The 15,337-nt window shown below is 36.1% G+C and overlaps 1 protein-coding gene across 3 annotated transcripts in view; it reads right to left on the bottom strand.

Moving 5' to 3' along the window:
• Nucleotides 1–4,195: 4,195 nt before the first annotated feature.
• HNF4G (hepatocyte nuclear factor 4 gamma) overlaps nt 4,196–15,337 on the bottom strand; it is a 59,652-nt gene continuing 48,510 nt past the window's right edge. For all 3 annotated transcript variants that reach the window (XM_052703848.1, XM_052703849.1, XM_052703847.1), the window contains 6 exons: nt 13,243–13,398; nt 10,958–11,045; nt 8,566–8,718; nt 8,128–8,364; nt 7,519–7,641; nt 4,196–7,140 (listed from right to left, as the gene is read on the bottom strand). In XM_052703848.1, coding sequence (XP_052559808.1) covers nt 7,022–7,140; nt 7,519–7,641; nt 8,128–8,364; nt 8,566–8,718; nt 10,958–11,045; nt 13,243–13,398 — 876 coding nt within the window. In that variant the 3' untranslated portion in view covers nt 4,196–7,021. The remainder of the gene's footprint in view (nt 7,141–7,518; nt 7,642–8,127; nt 8,365–8,565; nt 8,719–10,957; nt 11,046–13,242; nt 13,399–15,337) is intronic.

Below are 15,337 nucleotides of genomic sequence, written 5' to 3'. Positions count from 1 at the left end.
AGACTATGTCTCCTTTCTTTTTGTATTACAAACCAGACAGAAGAGGAAGAAACCTGTTAGCACAATGACTTAAAGGTTTAGAAAAAGTAGTTCATTCTTTGTTTGGGATATAAAAGGAAAGAAGAAATCTACTGGTTCTACATCAGGGAAAATATAAAAAAATGTATACATTTGCAAAACAGTACAGATTCATGAAAGAATTAATTGAAAATGTGGCTTTATAAATTTGTTTTCCATGTATACTTTAACATAAAGTATATTCTGTTCTGTGAGAAACCATCTGGAGTATTGTATTCAGCTCTGGGGCATGCAGCATAAGACATGAACTTGTTGGAGCAGAGCTAGAGGAGGGAGAAAAAGATTAACAGAGGAACATCTCTCCTATGAAGAAGGGTGAGAGCTGAGGTTGTTTAGTCTAGAGTAGATAAGTTTTTGGGAGACTTCACAGAATCACAGAATCACAGAAATACCAAGGTTGGAAAAGACCTACAAGATCATCCAGTCCACCTATCACCAATAGTTCTCACCAAACCATGTCCCTCAACACAATGTCCAAATGTTCCTTGAACATCTCCAGGGTCAGTAAATCCACCACCTCCCCGGGCAGCCCATTCCAGTGCCTGACCACTCTTTCATAGAAGTAGTATTTCCTAATGTCCAGCCTAAATCTCCCCTGGTGCATCTTGAAGCCCTCTAGTTCTATCACCAGTTACACAAGAGAAGAGGCCAACCCCCAGCTCACTACAGCCTCCCTTCAGGTAGTTATAGAGAGCAATATGGTCTCCCCTGAGCCACCACTTCTCCAGGCTGAACAATCCCAGCTCCTTCAGCCGCTCCTCATAAGGCCTGTGCTCCAGACCCCTCACCAGTCTTGTCGCCCTTCTTTGAACCTAGTCCAGGGCCTCAATGTCTTTCTTGTAGTGAGGGGCCCGAAACTGAACACAGTACTCAAGGTGCAGCCTCACCAGAGCTGAGTACAGGGGGACAATCACTGCCCTTTTCCTGCTGGCAACACCGTTCCTGATGCAAGTCAGGATGCCACTGACCTTCTTGGCCACCCGGGCACACTGCTGGCTCATGTGCAGCCGAGCATCAATCAGTGCCACCAAGTCCATTTCCTCTATGCAGTCTTCCAGCCACTCTGCCCCAAGCCTGTAGCATTGCCTGGGGTTGTGGCCAAAGTGTGGCACCCAGCATTTGGCCTTGTTGAAACTCATCCTGTTGGCTTCAGCCCAGCCATCCAGCCTGTCCAGATCCCTCTGTAGGGTCTCACTACCCCCAGCCAGATAGACACTTCCAGCCAACTTGGTGTCAGAAAACAGGTTGCCCTCAATGCCCTCATCCAAGTCATCAATGAAGATATTGAAGAGGACAGGCCCCAGCACTGACCTCTGGGGAACACCACCCACGACCACCCTGGTCGCCGGCTGGATTTAGCTCCATTCACTACCACTCCCTGAGCCCAGCCATCCAGCCAGTTCTTTATCCAGCCAAGAGTGTACCCGTCCAAGTCAAGGGCTGCCAGCTTCTGCAGGAGAAACCTCCTTGTAGCCTTCAAATATTTGAAGGGGACTTGGAGGAAAGATGGGGAAACACACTTTATCAGGTATTGTAGTGACCAGAAAAGAGATAACAGTTTAAAACCAAAAGAGGGTAGATTTAGATTATGTATCAGGAAGAAATTTACTGCTATGAAAGCAGTGAGGCACTGAAAGTTTGCGCTGAGAAGCTGTGGATGCCCTGTGCCTGGAGATGTTCAGGGGCTCTGGGTAGCCTCATCTAGCATATGGCAGCCCTGCTCATGGCAGGGGAGCTGGAACCAGATGATCTTTAAAGTTTCTTTCTACCCAAGCCATTTTATGATTCCGTAAATAACACAAATATTGGAGGTATATAATTAGAAATAGTGTCTTGGAAAGACATGTTTTAGACTGTCATGGACTGGCACAGATCTTCAAATGAAAACAGGACTGCTAAGTACACAAATAGTAAATGAGAGCTGTAATGGATTTTATTTTTTTATTCTGGAAACATCAAATTTTCTGTCACAGAAGGTTTCTGAAATTCAATAAATACCTTCAACCATATTCAGAACTCCTTAACTGGGAGAAATGCTATACAGTGATTTGACCTGAAAACTAATATGTCCACCTCTTTCTGCAAAATATATGCTCCTGATTCACTTCTTAAGGTTGTTTCTAAACTTCATTTATGGAAATCCTTAAAGAAGGGTCTGTCTATCAGCACTTCATGTCACTGAAAATTTAGGCTCCGCTGTAGGCTGAAAGAAAATCTCTTCTACTGTTTAAAATTGTATATATATTTTTTTTTCATTCAACTTAGCATTTATGAGTAAAAAGCACATAAACCCTTTATCTAGAGTAATCAGCCAGAAACATATCATTCTCAATGGGACCTGGAGACCTCCAGCATTCATAAGTGCAGTTTCTTCTTCCTCCCGTGAAAGATTTGTCCAGAAGCTCAAAAGAAGTAGAAGGTATTTGAGCAAAAGCAATTACCCCAATTTATGGTGTTATTTCCCTCTTTCCTACCTTCCAAAAATTCCTCAAATCTACTTCTACGGAAAATCTATACACAGTAAAAATACTTTTCAAAACTCAGGAGATACTGCTTATATAAAAAGGTCTATATTAAAAAATCAGTTTGAGTTTTAAATGTATTTACCTAGAAAGTAAATAGAATAGCTGTAACTACATTAGCCTAAGTAGCAATGTTCTAAGAAACAAAAGGGAATGATTTATTAAGTTATCCCTGCCCAGAAAAAAAGAGAAAATGCTGTTGAACATATGCTTCATTTTAAATACAGATGGCAATAAGCACATGCTTCAATTTTTTTTCCGAGGCAGAATTAAAAACTGAAAAACATACCTATGTAATACTTTGTCATGTTACAGGAGAATCAACTAAAATGTTGCCATTATATTCTTTCATATGATTTCAATATCCTGCCTGAACAAGAGAGTTGGACCAGATGACCTCCAGAGTTCCCTGCAATCTCAACCATTTTGTGATTCTGTGAATACTGTACAGATGAAAGCATGTTACAGTTTTATGCCTATTCATAAGATAAGCAATAGAAAGTGTCATCAATGTTTATGTAAATAGTAAAATAATAATAATAATAATTAACAAAGGCAAACGTGTCATTTGGATCATTCATTTTTCTTTATTGAATTTTGATGAAAAACAGTCCATTTGAAATATTTCCAGAAACCATTTCAATTCCAAATGCTCAACACAAAAACTTGGTATCAGAGTTCAAACATATAAAGTTACATCTTATTATAATTTAATATTTAACAAAGCTAATCATTTTTGATTTTGAATAATTAAGCTTACAAAAATAATGTTACAGTTATAAAATAAATCAGCTTTTCCCAATAAATTACAGTGGTGTTCATCTTATTCAAAAATGTAATATATTGTACAAAATAGATAACATCTTTTAGTAAGATAAAATACTAAAGTATGTTTTTCATCCAGTACATTTTGGCAGTGTGTGAAACCATGCTATTGTACATTTAATATCTAAACAACAGTGTGAAAACTAAACCCATTATGTTATTACGTTAATTGCTTATATTAGGCAGGGTGTCCTAACTTGGGGGCCATTTTATATTTCAAGTTACTTTTATTTAGTCAGACCGATCCTGTCATATTCACAAAACTGGCTTATTTAATCTCGCCCAGAAAAGTCACACATATCCAACCACAGCCAAACATTCACTTTCCGAGAGTGTCACAAAAGTGACCTCAATCAACATTTGGGTGTCTCATGCATGCTTTATCCTTTTTCTCACAAAGTGAGAAAGCTGGTGGACTACATGGAGAAACAGCACAGTTCTGATACCTCTAAAGTTAATGGCAAAACTTTGATACTTTATTCTGTCATAAAAAGTCTCACTAAAAGGGTCTAGTAAAAAGAGCAATGAATTGATAAAAAACAAGCAAAAAACAAAAACAACAACAAAAAAAAACCAACAACAACCAGTAACCAGCAAAAAGAAAAACGCATTCTATAAGGCAAAAGGTAAACTTTAAGAGCTATTGTATGCAGATCTAAGTACAAAAGCAACTTCAAAATAACAAGAAGAAACATAGCATCTACCTTGTGGTAAATGTATTTTCATTAAAGCCCTTTAAATGTTTAGGTCAGCTCAATATTTACTGTGTATTTTCTGCCTACAAAAAAAAAAAAAAAAAAAAAAAAAAAGTATGCAAAGTAACTTTAAAGGCCAGTGGTTTAATTATACCGTCTTTGGATGCTGTGATTAAGGCAAATGTCTGATTCAGGATGAACAACTTCTCACCTTGCAGAATTTCTGACCCCATTGTATTTCATGTTTGCCATGGTTCAGCAAACTGCAAATATTTTTTCTGTTTACTTTGTATATAGCTTCTGGGGGGAAAAACAAACAAACACCTACTTTGAAGTAAAGAAAGGCATTGCTGTCTGGAATAAATAAAATGTGCAAAGTGGCAATTTTCTTATGATATCACTACTGTATGAACAAAATAATCACTTCATGTTTTATAAGAGATAATTTTCAAAAATTCTTAATGAATATATGCCCATGTGAGCATGTGTCACAACAGCCCCTTTGTGCAAACTGACAGAGGGTCTATATCTAGATCAGTTAATATAGACTCCAGAAGGAAAATTTCAATCAATTCTGGATTCTTCAAAACTGGGAAAGAAGGAAGATGAGTCAAGGGGGACTCATCACAGTAAGTCAATTCATACCAAACACTTGAAAATCCGAATGGAAAGTACATGGTGTGCTGGTTATCTTCATAGCTTGAAATACCATGGCTCAAATGAGGAACATTTGGAGTTGAATTCAGGCATTTCTATCACTTTAGTTAGCAAATCATCTATCTTCAGACATAGGTCTACAGTATAAATATGTAGTTCTTTCTGAAAGCAATGCCTCCTATTTATTTCATGGAAACTACAACAGGAGTACAAAAATATTAATTGATAGACCAAATTCTCAGCTACAAAATGCTATTTTTCAACAGTCACCAGCTTAACTATGCATTTTTGCCAGTGATGAACATGAGCCTGCATGCCGCACCCATAAATATATGCACCACTGGAGGTAATCCACTCTTTCACAGTTTCTTGACACTGTTGACAGAAAAATGTTGGCTATGTAGTCCATCTTTCATCAGCCCAAATAGATGGAAGTCAAAAGTCACCAAATCTAGACTATATGGTGGGTGTGATTTTGATATGACAGTGCTGCCCAGATTGGTTATGTTTTCCATGATGTTCAAACTGGTAAAGGGCCTGGCACTGTGTTGCAGGAGAAAGGCTGTCTTCTTCTGTGGTCTGACTCTGGAAGTCTGAACCTTCGACTTAGTCAGTCTCATGATGTAGCTGATGGTTGATGAGTTGATGGTTTGTCCAGGTTCCAGGAAATCCAGAAGAATCACCCCATTTTTCTCCCAAAAGATAGTGCACATCACCTTTCCTGCTGAAGGCTGAATCTTGAACTTTTTCTTCTGTAAAGAATTTCATGTGTCTACTCCATGGACTGCCATTTTGACTCAGGCTCATAGTAGTGACATCAGGTGGTCCAGAAAACTGTCACTGCTTTCACCAGTGCTGAAATGCACACATTGCATCCCTGCATTCAAAACCACTGTTTGGCTTCCATAAACATTAAGCAAGTGTTGATGAATATCAATAAGTGCTATTTTTTCCACATGAAGGAATTCAATTCCATACTTTTGCTTCACACACGTTTCCACGCCAGACATATCAGACTGCCTCTCCACTGATATCCATCACATGGCAACAAAACACAATGGATTATTGGTGGTAAGGTTTGATCTCTACTGCCATACTACCAACATCCACCTCTGCTGTTGTGACACAGCATAATAAAATAGGAGGCATTACTTTCAGAGCAGCTCTGATACAGTTATTCTGTAGGTAAAGTTTAGAGTGATTGCCATGCACTCACCAGACAGTCAGACAAATAACACAATGGCTACATTTACATTAGTAAGTTAAACAGTACAAAGTCTATATTCTCCAGTCTTGAGGTCAACTGACATGGCCTGGACATGTTTCTACAGTTATTCACTGTACAGAAAAATGGCAATATTGCAAGTGCACAGTAAAAGGTGTCCCTAGACAGGCCTAATTCCCAAAATGCCCTGAGAAATTGTCTGGGAGAGAAACAGTCCTGACCATAAAAAATTCAGACCCCTTTTTAACTCTTTAGTAATATAAATGATAGCACTGTGGTGTCTATACATCCATGCCTAGATACTGTCTCGTTGAGTAATATAGACATTACTGTGTATGTAGATTTCAAAGAGTTCTCAAATATCTTCGCACATGGCAAGCCCTCCCTCTAATTCATACAAATTCGCTGCATGGAGGATTCAACTCTTTTGTTGAAATTTTACTTGAAAAAGATGCTTCTTTCAAATCAGTATTTTTGAAAACGTACTGAATACTTCTATCCATTCAGTATTTCCTCGTTTTTATTCAGTATATGTGCTTTGTTTTTGGAATCTTGGCTTTGGTTTGACTAATGCACTTTTTCATGCCTACAATTCACAGGTAAACAATCCCTAGACAGTTCAGTCACAACGAAAAAAAAAGTTATGTACACAACTAAAACAATAATATAAAGATGACAACTAAAACAGAAAATTAAAAAAAAAAATGAATCTGTGCATTTAAAAGATCTAAAAATAACATCAACCTTTATACATTTTTATCAGACTGTAGTGTCCAGAGTTACAGTCTGCATAGCAGTCAGACAGTATTACTATCCAAATCATAAAGGGTCTCAAGAAACACCCACAGTAGTGGCTGCTGGGGAAATAAACTCCTTTATCATCCTGAGATTTTAAATGTGCAAGTTTCCTACCAAATTATCTAGTGCATAAAAAGGAAGGAGGAATGGAAGGGGGGAGAACTGAAGGGAAAGAATGGGGGAAATAAGGAAGGTAGGAAGAGCAAGACCAAGAAATATTATCACAATGATTTTTGTTTCAAAATAGACTGCTGTGCAATTACTGAAGCCTGATTTGAAGACATTTTGTATTCTTGTCCAGAGCCTTGAGGAGGAGAAGGTAATGGAGTCTCTGGTGTTGCTGAAAAAGAATTCAGAAAGAATTGCACTTTTTTATATTCTGTCCAATTCTGCACACATATATACATACTACTGACCCCAAATACAGTTCTTCTACGTTTGTCATACTAGGCAAATAGGACATTATTGCAGATTTCAGTTTATCGGAAATTGTGCACATAAAACCAACGATGTATCAGAATGGTGCTAAATTGTTAAAATTAGATTAAATTCAAGTCAAAGACTCTTAGTTATCACATGTTAACAAACATGTTTTTAATGCATAATTATTTTATTCTTTATGAAATAACTCTATAAGCACTGACAGGTCACCATTTTAATTAATGTTAAACTGTAAGACTGAAATGTTATGATGGAAGGCTAACTTGAAATTACTTACAAATCTGTTCTGCATGTACAGGAGCAGACATTGAACTTATGAGGATGGTTTGGCCTGTTAATGGATCTTGGGCTAAGTGAGGATGTACTGGATGATGTAAATGACTGGTATCATTAGAAGTACCTGCAAAAATAACATGAGCGTATATCAGTTTAGAAGAGCAGATTGTTGCCAGCAATTTATACTGCAATAATTACATTTCTGCAGAGCAAATATTTTGATTGGCAATTTGAATAATTGCCTCTGGGTATTCATTAAACAATTTAACCAGATTTCAACCACATTAAGCACTGTATTTATTTGCACTGTTTTGACTGCATTAACAGCGGACTTCTTGAAATATTTGTAAGAATTCTATAATCTGTCATGGGAATTCTGTGTCTAAAAATCCAGAAAAGACTAAGAAGTACAAAGCACAATCTGAGGCTGTAGGACTGAGGGAACAAGATGAGCAGACAGGACAAGCATTTAGCTAACGATTATATGACTTGAAGCTCTGTTAGTGTGGTCCTGGTCAAAGTGCTTGCTTACATCATGATTCCCTCAGCATCTCAGTGTGCTAAATTCAACAAAATACAGCATGGTAAGTTTGAGATGTTGTTAATTTACCTCCCAGTAACATTTCCTGAAGCAAACTGTCAATTTTAACAATTCCAAATAGTTTAACCAGTTGTATTTGCTCAATCATTTGCCAAGTGATACTCTGGAGTGTAGGCAGTAAAAGCAAAAGCTCTCCAAATCTTCCTCGGGAGTCATACTGACGGTCATTGATATAATCCTCTAAACTGATTTGGACTTGGTACCGCATGTTCTTAATCTTCATTGGATTACTCAGGCCTTTCGCATCTGAAAAATGACAAAAGCATACAATCAAGGTAAATTTTTATTTGATTGGAGTGTCTTACTTTTTTTTTTTTTTCCATTTTGTTCTTTTCCTTCCAGCTAGATATCATAAGCACATGCTATATCAACAAAAATCACTTACAATGTAATCTGAACAAAATCAATAATTAACAATAATTCTGATATATATTTTCAGGAATGTACCTGGATCAAAAAACACAATGGCTTTCAAGCAAGCATACTCATTGTCATCTATCTGAATTTCCTGGAAGGGTCGAACTAGTTCATCTAGGATTCGATTTGCCACTCGGCTGATCTCCACTTCAGTGCTGTTGCGATGGATTATATAGTTGTTACCTTGGAAAGAAAGAATACCAACATGTAGATTGATATAAAGATTTAGATGCAATATACTACATGATGAAAATCATTTTCAAAAATATCTTTTATTTTGCTTAATCAAAACAGTATTTTTTCATTCAATAGCTCTCCTTTATAGCATACAAAAATTTAATGATGCAAATAAAGTCATACGTACCAATTAAAGCTCTCATCTAGTGAATAAACTGTGCGGGTAAATATGCCATCATGTGTAGTTACTTACTAGTCCACGCAACTGAGATGGACATTTGAATGCACAAGCATGGAATAAGCAAGCCTTTACACAAAAGATAAAGACACCAGTAAACAGATCTAACTTTTTTTCTCTGCCCATTATATCTCAAGATGAATAATCAGATTTTTCAGTGGACAAAAACCCTTTCTTCAGAGAAGACAACAGGAATGCTTCATTATCCAACAAATTCTCTTGTTATTCCCAATAAAATGTAGAAGCATCAGAAAACTTTCAGTAAATAATCAATTTTGCCTCTTCTTTTCATTTTAAATTTCCATTTTGAGTAAGTTACCATCTTAATATCTTAACTACTGTACAAGAAAGCATCTAACATAAGTGGTGAGAACAGTGGGAAGACCACAGAGCTTCCAGAAGCCACAAAGTCATTTTGGAAAGAAGAGTTGATGAACATATCACAAGAGATCCATGCCAAAATGCCTCATAAACTATACAGATATCTACCTTGAAGTATCAGAAATAAGCATAGCCTCAAACTGTTTCTTCCTTCAGTATGTATGCTGATTGTGGTAATGCTGACTACAATTTTCTGCTTATTATTTTCTCATTATTTGTCCTTATTATTTAATAATCCTGATAAAATTGTATTATTTATGTTAATTTTGTCAGTAAAGTGACAGCTAGAGAAAGTACTAGACTAAAAAAGTCATCCATATAGTTTCTAATTTGAAAATATTGCTGATGCCAGTAATATCTTCAGAGTAAGCCCTTTCTGTCCTTATGGTGCGTGTGAAAGAAAATTCAAACTGAATCACAGCTAAAAAGGCAAACCCAAAGAAGTAGCAGAAAACTCCTTTGTACCACAACACTGATGAATAAACTAGTTTGAGAATGGACTGCCCAGGGAGGTGGTGGAGTCACCGACCCTGGGTGTGTTCAAGGAAAGACTGGATGTTGTGTTGAGGGACATGATTTAGTAGGAGCTATTGGGAATAGGTGAACGGTTGGACTGGGTGATCTTTTAGGTCTTTTCCAACCTTGGTGATTCTATGATTCTACGATTCTATGAGTTGATTATTCTGCATAGTATTGACTCGCTTCAGCTGTCCAAATAAGACCTTAACACTTTCATACAAAACGGCTAAAGAATTGAACATATTAAATGAGGACATTTTTGGTAGGGTGCGCTTTAGACTTTCAGATTGCTGTGTCAAAGATTGCTAACAAATGTTTCATCATGCCATTATGCACACAGGCACATATTTCATCATATGACTGTGCCTCTGTTGTGTGACAGAAGGGAAGACTTGCTCCTACAGTGTGAGAATGTTCTCTTTGCTAACAGCTCTGGTCTCTATAAAACCCAGCGAAGGTTATGGTCAAGCATATGCCTGTTGCATGATTTGTTATACATGCAACAATCACAGTGTTCTGTACATGTAGGTATCTACATCCAACATGACAGGGAAAAACAGGATTGCTCCTTGCATGGTGACACACAGCAGCTCTCAAAACAGCAGTGAAAAAGATGTTGGGAAAGACAACTGCAGGGAACAGTCCATCCACTTTCCTAGCCTATAGGATCTTCTGTGATAATTTCTGAAGAGCTTTTAGGAAAGAACCAGGTAAATGGTTTTCATGAGACTGAAATTATTAAATTAATCTCTCCTCTTAAATGAAGATGTGATTTTGGTACTGGTGGTGGTTTTTGTTGTTATTGTGTTGTTTAGTTCTCTTTTTTTTTTCTTCTTTTTTTTTTTTTTTTTTTTTTTGTATGGGATAAAGACAAAAAAATGATGCTAACGTAAGGAAATCACTTGCTAGGAAATCTCTAAATTGTGGCTTCTGGTATTCTGCTTTTGCTGGAACAGGGCAGATGACATTATACCTTTAATAGCTATTCAGCATTTACAGCATGCATTGCTTTGATTATGTCACAACAGTTGTCCCACTTAAATGACTATGTGGTTGCTAGTGTACTATATCATCATCATTATTAATTGAAATAAAAACAATATTTACCTAAAAGTAAAATGTCCTTATACGCCATGGACCGTTTTGCTGCTCCAAGCAACAGGTGTTCCCCAGCATGTGCTCTCAGCAGTGCAACCTTGAAAAAAACAGCAGACTCATTAGAAAATAAAGCAGTAACTTCCAAGAAAGGGCAAAATGAATTACCATGCATATTAACATGAGTACTTTTAGCTACATGTACTGTAAGGTCATACGGTAAAATGTCAAATAAATATAAAACCCTTCCACTGTATACCACTGTATTTATAATTTATAATTATAATATTATAATGAAATTATCATTCCTTGTCACTTCTAGCAGTTGGGGATGATCTTAAACATATAATTCTACAAAATACTTCTAAGTCAGTACAGTTCTTCTATTTATTTCCTTGCCTTTATTTCATTAACAAATTTTGCTCTAAAATTTTAGTTTGGTGTCAAAGATTCCAGTGGGCTGGAATGAACCATAATAGTAAATTCTTCATTGTCACTCCTTGATTTCTGTCATCAAAATTGTATGCGTTACATAAAAGAGCTTTTTCCCTAACACCAGATATGCTAAAATATGCACTACAGTAAACAATGAAGAAACTTGATTCCTAGCAGGAAGGTGGTACAAAATGTGATCATTAGTTTACTCTTTGTCACCTATTTACTTTCCCTTTTAAAATCTCCTTGAAGCTTCAGCATTGACCTCTGTTAACTCACAACATTTCTCTCTGTGCAAGCATTTCCTTATGAAGCCAAGCCCATTCTTTATGGGTGATGTAAACCTCGGAATACTTAATGTATCTCAGTAGAGTTGACTCATCCAGATTGGCTGTTCCACGGTCTGATTCCAAGATCAGGAATCATTCGTCACAAACCAGATGATTAATGTGATAAATAAACACACAATGCACATTAAAAAGAAGTTATCACAAAAATAATAAATAAATAAATAAATAAATAAATTGACATTTATTTTAATTCCCAATACCTTTGTCATTAATTTTCGAAGGTATTCAAAGTTCAGGAATATTTCCCAAATATGCACTCTTGAAGTAGCGCATTCTCAGCCTTAACTTATCTATCTGTACTGATTACTTTTTTCATTTAAGTAAAGACAGTAACTTCTTACTGACATCTGATCCTTTCCATATTTTCATGTCATCTTAGCAACTTGTTTTTTGCTTGCTTCCAGTGATTTTGTAGAACACTGTATTTAAAGATCTAACACTACATTTCTCTTTGTTTTACAGATTTTTAACTTGTCTGTTGAGGTTGTGCATATATATAATATTCCATGGGTCTGCACACATAGGAAAGTACTAGTGTGGGAGCTTATCCTCTGTGTCTGAACCAACCCCGTATTTCTGAGAAAGCATATAAAAGGACTCAGTTTTAATTTCAAACCAAATTATCTAATCTTCTTTATGAAACTTTGTTAAAAACTGAAAAACTAAAAAGGAAAAAAAAAAAAAAAAAAAAAAGAGGAATTGCTCAATTTCACTTCTCAAAGTAATTTTCAAGCTAAATCAGACATCACTGAGATTCCGAGCCATGAATTAATCTTCTATCCAGGAAGTTGGTGACAAGACCACAGGCCTACCACAACGTGAAGACACTTATTCTATGTGTGCCAACATGGTTGGCTTTGAAAATCACTTAACATTAGCTGCATTACAAATGAGATGATAAGACAGACCTCTGTAATGAAGACCCTGAAGAACCCTTCACGTTTTGATGATTTTTTTTCTCTACATTTTTGTTATTTACAATATAATTTGAGTACATTATATCATATGAAATATTACTTGCTACAGAGTGACATCAGCACGTGTTTGGCATTTGCTCAAGATTCTTATGGCTTTTATTTTTTGAAAGCAGAGAAAATCTGCTTTAAATTAAATAACAGGCGGCCTTAAACTATATTACAGTGAAAGATGGACATAAAATAAATACTTTGGAAGATCAGAAAAAATCATGATTTTTTACAATATTTTTTTCATTTCTGCATTCATCTTGGTATTTCTGCTATCCAAAAGAAAGCACAAAACACTAAATGACTACTAGTTTGCTGAAGAAGTGATTCTTTCTTTTAGCAGGCTAGAGCCATATCATATCCTTCTATTTTTCCATAGTGGTGTTACTTCAAAATTTAAAAAAAGAAAAAAAAAATGTTTTAATATCAGGCATGTAGTATCAAGCTGTATTTGATCAGACACTGCATTATTGTTTTCTCATATAATTAAAATATTACAGAAAGAAAAAGACAGTTATAATGTTCTCCCTTTGGTCTTTTCTTATACCTGGTCATCCAGTGGCAATTCACAGAAGCCAGGAATATATTTAGCCCATTCCACCAGGACCAAAAGTTGCTGCTTCATAGATTCACAGACATCACTAATACCAGCAATTTTCTTAGCATTTATGTCAGTGCTTGCACCAGGACTGGAGATTGAGATCTGGACATATTGAAAGAAAAAAATTAATAATGTTGAATTTCATATAGTTGCATTTTCAAAGCAAACTAAAAAAAAAAAAAAAAAGAATGACAGCAGTTATCACATACTCTTAAGCAATTCCTTGACTATATAGACAATACAGACAGAACAGTCTGCACAAAAATTATAAAACTTAATTTCACATTTATTACCGCTATTCATATCATGGTACAATATCTCCTCCCTCCAAAATACTACTTGTAAAAATTCTAAAGCCTCCACTGTCTGTAAACAGGAGGGTTTTGGTTTTTTTAGGCTCAGGTTTTGATTTTTTTTCCTTTAAAACTGCTGTAATTTCTCTCTTTTTAGAAAAAAGAAAGAGTTTATATGCAATAAAATGAAAGGCAAAGAAAGAAAGAGAAAATGGGTAGCAAATTCTTCCAGTAAAAAGCGTTACTAACTTCTTAAGTTAAAATAGGGACAGAACAAAGTAATGTATGAGACCATTGAAACAGTTTCACTTTACATTTTACTTAAGAAAGGATATTTAAATCTTGAGATTTGATTATTCCTGTAACCCCTCTGCTGTTTCCCCACTTCAATCCCTAAAAAAAAATAAATAACAATAAACTGATTTTTTTGCAGTTACAAATTTCAGGATTGTGGATCTTATTTAGGTTGACTTCTGCCATATCCTCCTCATTCTCAGATCTGTGTTTAATCACCCATTGGGACCCATGGTGAAATCCCATTATCCTTAGATGGTCAAAGGGAGTCGCACTTCTGAACTAAAGCCCAGCACTTCCTACATAATTCAGTAGCCTAAAACACTGAAAACAGCTTAGATAGTAATGGCAGTTAACCATCTGAACGTCAGTTCTCGGGAGAATACAGCAGTCAATGAGATTAAAATAAAGTCCTCAGAGATAATTCAAAGGCAGTGATGTAGGAAAAGAGGTAGAGATATTGTCTCTTTGCAGGCAGACCATTTGTGAAATCCTTGCTGTAAACACGAGTCTATTTCTGGCATCTGTTCTACAAAAACAAAGTTGAAAAAAATACTGAGTATTGTTTAGGTAGGTAGGATCTAGTAGAATAATTTAGTCTAGAAAAAAACAAAAAACAGAAAGAGAATAATGAAATTCAATGTATTTCATTCTTTCCAGAAAAGTCTTGATTGTCAGTCAAAAATACCTACACTGAGAAGAAAATTCTCATAGCAGGAGGCTCTCTGATCTATCAGAAAAATAGATATATCACCATTCACCAACTAGGAGTTAGTTCAAGAGGGAAAAGAACATGCAGGTTCTTTAATCATTACACATAATGACTCATGAACTTGAAACACACTTCATCCTTTAATATCTTTTGCTATACAACTTGATAAACTACAAGATTATGGACTGTGTGCTGAAATTACTTGGTGAACCTCCAAGTAGGGGATTCATTATGAATGCCTAGGACTGCATGTCTTAACAAAGAAATAAAAAAGACAACTTTCCTCTTTCTCCATTGCTCCTCTGGGTTGAAATATGGCTGTCACCAGCTTGATGAACAAAACAACATAATACTACATGCCTATAATCCTGAGGAATGTCAGTGACATATCTTTATTGAGAGTAAAGCATCTTCCTTACACATTTATGCAATCCAAGACCTTCAATCTGTGGGAGAATTGCATGATTTATCCTCACAAACAATCCTTGGGGATGAAATAGATCATTTTTCCCATTTTAATATGAAATCTAAAAAATGAAAGAATTACACCTTTTTCCTCATTTTCAAAGCTCAAATACTTGACCAAGTATTGGACTTGGGGGTTGTGGTAGACAAAAAGTTTTACACAAGCAAGCAGCGTGCACTTACAGCCCAGAAAGCCAGCAGTATCCTGGGCTGCATCAAAGTAGGGGTGGCCAGCAGGGCAAGGAAAGTGATTGTCCACTCTCATGAGTCCCCATTG

This window comes from Tympanuchus pallidicinctus, unplaced genomic scaffold (genome assembly GCF_026119805.1).
Source record: "Tympanuchus pallidicinctus isolate F22 unplaced genomic scaffold, pur_lepc_1.0 scaffold5, whole genome shotgun sequence".
Taxonomy (NCBI): Eukaryota; Metazoa; Chordata; class Aves; order Galliformes; family Phasianidae; genus Tympanuchus; species Tympanuchus pallidicinctus.
This window is presented reverse-complemented; position numbering and strand designations above follow the sequence as displayed.